Source organism: Sinocyclocheilus rhinocerous, unplaced genomic scaffold (assembly GCF_001515625.1).
Source record: "Sinocyclocheilus rhinocerous isolate Xijiao unplaced genomic scaffold, SAMN03320098_v1.1 scaffold401, whole genome shotgun sequence".
Lineage (NCBI taxonomy): Eukaryota > Metazoa > Chordata > Actinopteri > Cypriniformes > Cyprinidae > Sinocyclocheilus > Sinocyclocheilus rhinocerous.
This window is the reverse complement of record NW_015624202.1, coordinates 194590-206312: the sequence shown is the minus strand read 5'-3', so window position 1 is coordinate 206312 and position 11723 is coordinate 194590. Positions and strand designations below refer to the sequence as shown.

Genomic DNA, 11723 nt, shown 5'->3' with positions numbered 1-11723 from the left:
TTTTAAGTGTTTCTATTGGAAAACAAGAACAAATTTTTTTTTTTTTTTTTTTGCATTTGCCAAAACAAGAAATGATGAAGAAAGTGGAGCGCAAATGTGAAAAGAAAAGCCATGAAAATAAAACAATCTGGAATATGGATTAGCAGACGTCAGACCACTATAAACTTTTAAATATAGACTTTGTGGGTGTGATTCAGCTAATAATGTTCACAGCCAAAAACTGCTGCAATTAAACCTGCGTCAAATGAACTCACCCAAACCTCAAAATGAATCAGATGTGCTAAAATAACATCTAACGGCCACATCAAACAGAAGTGAAGTCAGTCTGAAACATGCGGTCATCTGTGTCTTTATTACAGTAAATCCCAGGACAGGAAGGGCGTCATGGAGCAAAGCTTGGCGTATATTTCGTTCATCTGGTCCAGACGGCATGAAGACCAGACCAGACCAGATGAAGAAGGAGTTGTGTTTGCCAGATCAGGTCTGTTTCACAGTTAACCCTGAAAATGCATGTGTGCATGTTTACGAATGCGTGTGTGTAGGTGTGTGCACGTGTTTGACGTGTTTCAGCATCAGTGTTGGGGGTAACTCCTTACAAGTAATGCGAGTTACGTAATCAGATTACTTTTTTCAAGTAACTAGTAAAGTAACGCATTACTTTTTAATTTACAAGAGAATATCTGAGTTACTTTTTCAAAAAAGTAATGCCAGTTTCTTTGTTTTCCCATTTATTGACTGACAAGTCTCCTGTCCCCATATTGGGAGAAATCGGGAGTACAGAGGCATTGTGTATGCTGTGTGAACATGATGTTACTGTAGTTCTAGACTAAATGTGAATGTGCATTAATTCATCCCACTCACAAAAAACAGATTTAGTATTCATCAAAATGAATTAAAGCAGTGAAATGCAAACTCAGAATATGACGCAAACCTGCAATAATTAAATATGTTAAATAACACAAATGTATCTAATCCCATTTTATTAACCAATGTCTTTGCTGCTGACCTTTGATGATCCAGTTCAACCATACTAATAAGCAAAAATGACTTTAGAGAAACTAACAATTGTGCTTTGTTTTTTTATTGCTGAAGAGTGTTTCTTCTCCTGCGTTCTACTGTACAGACGTGAATTTACTTTTCCTTCAGCCTGAGGTTTATTCATTACCGTTTTTGGTGTTAAGGGCTTTTACATTTGCTATAAATATAACTTCTTATATTAAAAACAATCAAGCCCTGCTCATATTTAAAAAGTAACGCGAAAGTAACGCAAAAGTAATATTACTTTCCATAAAAAGTAACTTATAACGTAATTAGTTACTTTTTTAGGGAGTAACGCAATATTGTAATGCATTACTTTTAAAAGTAACTTTCCCCAACACTGTTCAGCATGTTGCTATGCAGATGCTAGGATAGTCTGGCTGGTTGCTAGGTGTTTTCATTGTTATATTTTGTCTTATTATTAGTGTTTTTTTTTTTATATCAAGTGAATGAATCAGTCTGACATGAGCGTAAACTCATTATGAAATAATTAATACAACTTTAAATGTATAAAAATATTATATTATGATTGAATATATTTACATTATGAGATTATATTATGAATAAAAAGATTATATTTTCATGATGAATGTATATTTTGGGAGATTCTTATTTTAATAATCATTTTTTATTTTACATTTGTTTATTTATTTATTACTCTTCTCAAACTTAGTCATGAGGAGTTTTCATTTTTTTTAAAAATCACAATTAGATTTGCAACTAATGGCAACACTGCTGGAGATTTATGTAATTGCACTTTGTGACAACTAGCCCCTGTCTCGTTTACTTTCCAAAAAATCTAAAACATTCAATTTTATTCACAAAATACGTTTAATTCCACTTTTATTCCACAAATGATTCATTATTTCCACCTGCAGTGGCTGGTGTTTCATCTCATCTCATGTCACTTTTGATTTGTGTCCTGATGACATTTACTTGGACATTTATTCATTTAGCAGAGGCTTTTACGCAAAGCTTTCATTTCAGTCCTTGATTAGATATTTACTTTAAACGAGGAAGATGTTATAAACATTATACTGTGTATGAAAACTCTCATTTTGAGCTTGAGATCAGAGCTGATTTCAGCATGACAGTCAGACACTGCATGTGTTATATAATCACCAGAGAGAGAGAGAGAGAGAAAGACAGAGACAGAGAGAGAGAGAGAGAGAGATGAGGGAGGAGTCGTGTGTGTTTGTGTTTGTGTTTGACTCACACACTCAACAGCAGCAGCAGCAGCAGATGTGTGTCATTTACTCTCTCTGTCTTTCTCTTCATTAGTTCAGCAGCAGAAGATCATTTGGAGCTCAAAAAGAGCAGATCTTCATGACCAAAGTTAAGGTAAGAAGACTGACATGAGAGTTTGAATGAAGATGCTGGATAGAAATGGTCAGGAACTAGTTGAGTCTATGGCTGAGAGCAGGATTCCCAGAGAAAATCGTGGAAATTAATTTAAAAATTTTTTTTTTTTTAATGAATACATGTTTTGCACAATTCTTTTATGAATAAAAATATTATATTATAATCTAATTGTGTTTTGAGATTATATTATGAATAAAAAGCTAATGTTTTTATTATCTTATTTTTATATTGAATATGTTTTCAGTCTCATATTTTAATAGTATGATTTTTTCATGAGTAAAAAGATTATAATATGATCTAATATAAATATATTATGAGATTACAGTATATTATGATTAAAAATTTTTTATTTATTTATTTACTGCTCAATGAGATTATATTTTATGACCATATTTTATAATGAATATATTTTTTCTAATTATGATAGAAATGCACATTTTTTATTTACTGCACAATATCACCAATTGAATCATTATTATTGACAAATTATACACAATATTATTAGAAAAATGAACAAAGCTTTGATATTTGACTTTATTTTGTTATATGCAATGCAAAATAATATTCTTATCTTGTTTTGTAGTGAAAGATATTTAACCACCAACATTTTTCTTGTTTTAACCATATAGCATATTTTATTATATTAATGCTTAAAACAAAAACTATTTACTAATGGGGTAAAAATAATATTAATAACTTATAATATATAAGTCTTTTTGCTTAGTATATGCATCTTGTTTTAAAGGCATTTTACTAGTAAGGCAAAAATACTGTTTTTGCAAGTATTAAAATGTGAAAACAAACAACTGGGGATATGTGTGTGAATCCTTTCTCTTTCCTCCGATGCTCTAGTGTCAATTACAACCACATAAGTGAGTTAAATAGTGATAGTTGTGCATTCAGTGGTGCTCGTGTTGTCTTTATATGAAGATATTAATATAATCCACTTCCCTTCTTGAGCAGAGGGTGCGGATGGATTCCCATTGTGTTTGAATCCCTGAAGATTCGGTTCGAGTCGGAGTGTGCGTGTGTTTGAGAGCAAAAGAAGGAAACACACGGGGGCAAAGCAGGAATTGAGCTGAAACAATAGCAAACAATGAAAAGCAACTGACTGCAACACAAACCACAGGATGAGAGAATCACACAAGAGTGTTTTACTAGTCAAGAGTCATTTTTGCATTTCCATGTGATCATATCACACTTTTTAGTGACTGTTAGTCAGGTTAGACTTGTAAAGGAGCGAGAAACATTCACTCTGTGTTTCTCTTCATCTACTATATAGGGTGCATGAGGCTGAAGAAGATTATATGTAGCAGATCTTTCTTCTGCAAATCCTCCGACTCATTAAATGGAGTTACACAATCTTGGCCATCCGACCGAATTCAACGTCACCCGCTTGAGAGAGAGAGAGAGAGAGCGGCGCGAGGGAAAATAGGTCATGTTCTCTGTTTGATCGCTGACGTTAGAACATGTGGGATGTGGCAGCTGTCAAACTCTGCATCCCATTAGAAACCTCAGAAGCATTCATTTAACAGAAACCTGCAAGAACTGTTCAACTGAGTGCTCATCATGGGAAAAAAGAATCATTTTCTGGGATTAAACGTGAAAAGTGTGTCACTATAAATAGATTATGTGTGTTATTGGTGCTGCTGGTTTAGTCTGTGTAACCAGTGATCTCTCGCTGTGTTTGTTTGTAGATGTCGTGGCACTCCATGTACAAAAGCTCCAAGTTCCGGCATGTTTATGGAAAAGCGGGAAGCAGGGAACAGTGTTATGAGGGAATTCCCATCACTTACAGCGTCCATGACAGCCACTTCTGTGCCGTTAACCCCAAATTCCTCGCCGTGGTCACTGAGAGCGCGGGAGGAGGCGCGTTCCTCGTTATCCCACTTCATAAGGTAGAGTTAACTGATCATTCACCTAACCATACTCTGCTTACCAAAACAGCTGAAGCATAATCCTACTGTGTATACTCAAACTAACTATTTTAACCAATTATTCAACTAAGCATAACCTTAATGTCCATAGCAAAATAAACTAGATTAACTAGCTTAACAACTATGCAACTAAAGCATAATAACTATACTGTTCATACTAAAACTTACTAGTTTAACCATACAATCAATTAAAGTGTAGCTGTATCGTGCATATTAAAAGTAGTTACACCAACTATTTATCTGAAACATAACCATACTGTGCATACTAAAACAATTTCAACCATCCAATCAATTAAAACATATTCATACTCTCTATACTAAAAATAAACTAGTGTAATCAATCAAAGTGAAATCATACTGTGAATAGTATAACAAACTAGTTTAGCCAACTTTTCAGCTGAAGCATAACCATACTGTGCATATTAAAACTAGTTTAACCAATCAATTACAGCAAAGTCATAATGTGCATACTAAAACAAACTAGTTTAACCAGTCAATCAAAGTGAAATCATATTGTGCACATGAAAACAAACTAGTTTAACCAGTTATTCAATTGAAGCATAACCATATTGTGCATACTAAAATAAACTTCTTTAACTAGTTGAACGGTCATGGGGCTAAAGCATAACCATACTGTACAATACATACTCAAACAAACTAGTTTAACTAGATTAACCCACTATGAAACTGAAGCATAACCATACTGTGCATACTAAAACAATCTAGTTTAACCTTCCAATCAATTAAAGTGTAGCTGTATTGTGCATACTAAAACAAGTTCAACCATCCAACCAATTTAAGCATATTCATACTATTCATACTAAAAGTAACTAGTTTAACCAATCAGTTAAAATGAAATCATACTGTGCATTTACAAGCAAGTTTAACCAAGTATTCAAATTAAACTTAACTGTACTGTGCATATTAAATCTAGTTCAACCATCCAATCAATTAAAATATATTCATACTGTTCATACTAAAAGAAACTAGTGTAACCAATCAAAGTGAAATTATACTGTGAATAGAAAAACAAACTAGTTTAGCCAACTTTTTAACTGAAGCATAACCATTATGTGCATACTAAAATGAACTAGTTTAACAAACTATTCAAATGAAACAAAAAACATACAGTGCATACCAAAATTAGTTTCACCATCCCGTTAATAAAACATAGACATACTGTACATTTGAAAACAAACTAGTTAAACCAACTTTCTAAATGATGCATAACCGTACTGTGCATACTGAAACAAACTAGTTTAACCAACTGTATTGTGCATACTAAAACATTTTAAACAACCAAAGCATTGTCATACTGTGCATATGAAAACAAACTAGTTTAACCAACTTTCAAACTGAAATATAACTGTACTTTGCATAGTAAAACAAACTAGTTTGACCAACCAAAGGATAGTCATACTGTTGATGTGAAAACAAACTAGCTAAACAACTTTCCAAATGAAGCATAACTGTACTAAAACTAGTTTAACCAACCAAAGCGTAGTCATACTGTGCATACTAAAACAAACTAGTTTACCAATCAATTAAAGCAGTCATACTGTGCATATGAAAACAAACTAGTTTAATCAACTCACCAGTTGGAGCATAACTGTACTGTGCATGCTAAAACTAATTTAACCAACCAAAGCATAGGCATACTGTGCATACTAAAACAAACTAGTTTAACCAATCAGTTAATGCTTAGTCATACTGCCCATGAAAACAAACTAGTTTAACCAACTTTCCAAATGAAGCATAACTGTACTAAAACTAGTTTAACCAACCAAAGCGTAGTCATACTGTGCATACTAAAACAAACTAGTTTACCAATCAATTAAAGCAGTCATACTGTGCATATGAAAACAAACTAGTTTAATCAACTCACCAGTTGGAGCATAACTGTACTGTGCATGCTAGGAGGAGGCGCGTTCCTCGTTATCCCACTTCATAAGGTAGAGTTAACTGATCATTCACCTAACCATACTCTGCTTACCAAAACAGCTGAAGCATAATCCTACTGTGTATACTCAAACTAACTATTTTAACCAATTATTCAACTAAGCATAACCTTAATGTCCATAGCAAAATAAACTAGATTAACTAGCTTAACAACTATGCAACTAAAGCATAATAACTATACTGTTCATACTAAAACTTACTAGTTTAACCATACAATCAATTAAAGTGTAGCTGTATCGTGCATATTAAAAGTAGTTACACCAACTATTTATCTGAAACATAACCATACTGTGCATACTAAAACAATTTCAACCATCCAATCAATTAAAACATATTCATACTCTCTATACTAAAAATAAACTAGTGTAATCAATCAAAGTGAAATCATACTGTGAATAGTATAACAAACTAGTTTAGCCAACTTTTCAGCTGAAGCATAACCATACTGTGCATATTAAAACTAGTTTAACCAATCAATTACAGCAAAGTCATAATGTGCATACTAAAACAAACTAGTTTAACCAGTCAATCAAAGTGAAATCATATTGTGCACATGAAAACAAACTAGTTTAACCAGTTATTCAATTGAAGCATAACCATATTGTGCATACTAAAATAAACTTCTTTAACTAGTTGAACGGTCATGGGGCTAAAGCATAACCATACTGTACAATACATACTCAAACAAACTAGTTTAACTAGATTAACCCACTATGAAACTGAAGCATAACCATACTGTGCATACTAAAACAATCTAGTTTAACCTTCCAATCAATTAAAGTGTAGCTGTATTGTGCATACTAAAACAAGTTCAACCATCCAACCAATTTAAGCATATTCATACTATTCATACTAAAAGTAACTAGTTTAACCAATCAGTTAAAATGAAATCATACTGTGCATTTACAAGCAAGTTTAACCAAGTATTCAAATTAAACTTAACTGTACTGTGCATATTAAATCTAGTTCAACCATCCAATCAATTAAAATATATTCATACTGTTCATACTAAAAGAAACTAGTGTAACCAATCAAAGTGAAATTATACTGTGAATAGAAAAACAAACTAGTTTAGCCAACTTTTTAACTGAAGCATAACCATTATGTGCATACTAAAATGAACTAGTTTAACAAACTATTCAAATGAAACAAAAAACATACAGTGCATACCAAAATTAGTTTCACCATCCCGTTAATAAAACATAGACATACTGTACATTTGAAAACAAACTAGTTAAACCAACTTTCTAAATGATGCATAACCGTACTGTGCATACTGAAACAAACTAGTTTAACCAACTGTATTGTGCATACTAAAACATTTTAAACAACCAAAGCATTGTCATACTGTGCATATGAAAACAAACTAGTTTAACCAACATTCAAACTGAAATATAACTGTACTTTGCATAGTAAAACAAACTAGTTTGACCAACCAAAGGATAGTCATACTGTGGATGTGAAAACAAACTAGTTAAACAACTTTCCAAATGAAGCATAACTGTACTAAAACTAGTTTAACCAACCAAAGCGTAGTCATACTGTGCATACTAAAACAAACTAGTTTACCAATCAATTAAAGCAGTCATACTGTGCATATGAAAACAAACTAGTTTAATCAACTCACCAGTTGGAGCATAACTGTACTGTGCATGCTAAAACTAATTTAACCAACCAAAGCATAGGCATACTGTGCATACTAAAACAAACTAGTTTAACCAATCAGTTAATGCTTAGTCATACTGCCCATGAAAACAAACTAGTTTAACCAACTTTCCAAATGAAGCATAACTGTACTAAAACTAGTTTAACCAACCAAAGCGTAGTCATACTGTGCATACTAAAACAAACTAGTTTACCAATCAATTAAAGCAGTCATACTGTGCATATGAAAACAAACTAGTTTAATCAACTCACCAGTTGGAGCATAACTGTACTGTGCATGCTAAAACTAATTTAACCAACCAAAGCATAGGCATACTGTGCATACTAAAACAAACTAGTTTAACCAATCAGTTAATGCTTAGTCATACTGCCCATGAAAACAAACTAGTTTAACCAACTATCCAACTGAAGCATAACCATAGTGTGCATACTGGAACAAACGAGTTTAACCAACTTTTCAACTGAAGCAAAAATGTACTGTGCACAACTAGTTTCCAAATGAAACAAACTAACTTTCCAAATGAAGCATAACCATACTGTGTATACTGAAACCAACTATCCAACTAAACTCTGCATACTAAAACAATCTAGTTTAACCAACTTTTCAACTAAAGTTTCAACATACTGTGCAAAACTGAAACTAGTTTAACCAACCAATCAAGGCAAAGTCATACTGTGCATGCTGACACAAACTAGTTTAACCAACTATTCAACTGACACATAACCAATTGAAGCATAACTACTTTCTACATACTAAATATAGTTTAACCATCAGATGATTTCAAGGATAACCATAGTGTGCATACTAAAATAAACTAGTTTAACAAACCAATCATTTAAAGCTTAGTCATACTGTCCAAAAACAAACCAATTTAACCCGATAAGGGAAGCCAAATCTTACTGTGCATACTTAAACTAGTATGGCCAACCAACCTAATGCAGCATAACCATACTTTAAATGCTAAAATGAAGTAATTTAACCAACCAACTGGAGCATAATCATTTTGCACCTACTAGAACTAAAACTAAAACTGGTTTAACTATCCAATTAACTACAGAATAACCATTCTCTATATACTGAAACTAGTTCAATCAACCAGTGGGAGCATAACCATTCAGTATGCAAAAGTACTAGTTTATCCATCCATCTAATGAAAGCATATCTGTACTATGTGCACTAAAACAAACCATTAGAGACAGTAGTAATCCATAAGCGTGTGTGTTCAGACGTGTGTTTAGCGTTTGGAGGATGTATTGATATCAGTGTCTCTGGGAGTGAGAGATGGAGAAACGTGTGACTGGTACAGACGCTCAATCAGCCCTCTGTTAGACTTCTGATAATAGTTAGTTCAGTCCTCAAGTGCACACACTCTACTGAGTCAAAACCACATCAGAAATGTGTTTTATGAAACTTAAGAGAGCGTAGTGAATCAAATGATTTACTGTTAGCAAATGAATACTAGTTTAGGTAATGTGGCTGCTTAGATTTCTGTGGAACCCGAAATAATAGTTTGTAGTGCCACCTTCTGGTAGAAATAAGAACTTAAATATAGAAAAAAAAAATTAAATAGAAAGAGAGAGAGAAATAAAAAGACTATTAAACAATTATTGTAGGGTGACAAAAAATACACTTTAGTTAACACATAGTGGGGCACAAATGGGGTAAGTTGTCAGTTGCACAGTATTCTCAAAAAAGTTGAGAAGAATACCTTATTTGTAAAAATGCAAGGCCATGCCATTGTCACAGTTCGTTGTGGCAAGGGAGAACGCAGGAGTCTCAAACTTCACTTGAATAGAGTTTAATACTGAAAACGCAGGGGTTTAATGCATACACCTCAGGAGACTAGAGACACTGACAGCCATCTTCTCCAGCATACAGTATGTGTACTAAAATTTGTTATTGGCTATTTAATTGGCTATTTTAATTTGGCTTTTTTTTATTGGCTATTTGGTTTTTCAACTAAATTTAAACTGTAAAACAATTATGAAACATGAAATACAGATTGAAATGCATAAAACTAGTTTAACAAACCAATCATTTAAAGCTTAGTCATACTGTCCAAAAACAAACCAATTTAACCCGATAAGGGAAGCCAAATCTTACTGTGCATACTTAAACTAGTATGGCCAACCAACCTAATGCAGCATAACCATACTTTAAATGCTAAAATGAAGTAATTTAACCAACCAACTGGAGCATAATCATTTTGCACCTACTAGAACTAAAACTAAAACTGGTTTAACTATCCAATTAACTACAGAATAACCATTCTCTATATACTGAAACTAGTTCAATCAACCAGTGGGAGCATAACCATTCAGTATGCAAAAGTACTAGTTTATCCATCCATCTAATGAAAGCATATCTGTACTATGTGCACTAAAACAAACCATTAGAGACAGTAGTAATCCATAAGCGTGTGTGTTCAGACGTGTGTTTAGCGTTTGGAGGATGTATTGATATCAGTGTCTCTGGGAGTGAGAGATGGAGAAACGTGTGACTGGTACAGACGCTCAATCAGCCCTCTGTTAGACTTCTGATAATAGTTAGTTCAGTCCTCAAGTGCACACACTCTACTGAGTCAAAACCACATCAGAAATGTGTTTTATGAAACTTAAGAGAGCGTAGTGAATCAAATGATTTACTGTTAGCAAATGAATACTAGTTTAGGTAATGTGGCTGCTTAGATTTCTGTGGAACCCGAAATAATAGTTTGTAGTGCCACCTTCTGGTAGAAATAAGAACTTAAATATAGAAAAAAAAAATTAAATAGAAAGAGAGAGAGAAATAAAAAGACTATTAAACAATTATTGTAGGGTGACAAAAAATACACTTTAGTTAACACATAGTGGGGCACAAATGGGGTAAGTTGTCAGTTGCACAGTATTCTCAAAAAAGTTGAGAAGAATACCTTATTTGTAAAAATGCAAGACCATGCCATTGTCACAGTTCGTTGTGGCAAGGGAGAACACAGGAGTCTCAAACTTCACTTGAATAGATTTTAATACTGAAAACGCAGGGCTTTAATACATACACCTCAGGAGACTAGAGACACTGACAGCCATCTTCTCCAGCATACAGTATGTGTACTAAAATTTGTTATTGGCTATTTAATTGGCTATTTTAATTTGGCTTTTTTTTATTGGCTATTTGGTTTTTCAACTAAATTTAAACTGTAAAACAATTATGAAACATGAAATACAGATTGAAATGCATAAAAAAAGAAATAATGGAAACACTGATTTCTCAGTAACTAATGAATAAAGTACATACTTCTATTTAATATTTAAATGTATAAATATTCTAAATATTATTTAGCTTTGATTTATTTTTCAAGTTTATAGTAGTTAAACTTAAACATATTTTATTTCAGTAAGTTTCCAAGGCAATGTTTCTCATTTTAATTTTAATAAAAAAAAATTTCTGTTTCTCTTTCCATTTTGAATTAATTCTTAATCATTTTTAATACAATAATTTTAGTTTTTCATTATTTTTTAATATTTATATTTTATCTTTATTTAAATCATCTCACTTTAACTAATATATAAAGTAAAAAATTTGACAGCATATAAAACCTACTGTATGTGACAACTTGGCCCGACCTCACATTAATGAACACTGTTATTTTTATTTTTTTATTTAGTTGACAGGGACATTGTACATTAATAAAACATTCCTGTAAATGTGTCATCCGTAGTCCCTGGACAAGATGTTACAAGTCACCCTAAAAGAAAATTTTATTAAAAATACATACTAGAAAA

General features: G+C 32.6%; 1 protein-coding gene across 1 annotated transcript in view; it reads left to right on the top strand.

The window, feature by feature from the left end:
- Window positions 1–2270: 2270 nt before the first annotated feature.
- Window positions 2271–11723, top strand: part of LOC107738688 (coronin-2B-like) — a 17454-nt gene continuing 8001 nt past the window's right edge. Inside the window, exons 1-2 of the mRNA XM_016550481.1 lie at window positions 2271–2379; window positions 4098–4298. Of these exons, the coding sequence (XP_016405967.1) occupies window positions 2365–2379; window positions 4098–4298 (216 nt within the window). The 5' untranslated portion in view covers window positions 2271–2364. The remainder of the gene's footprint in view (window positions 2380–4097; window positions 4299–11723) is intronic.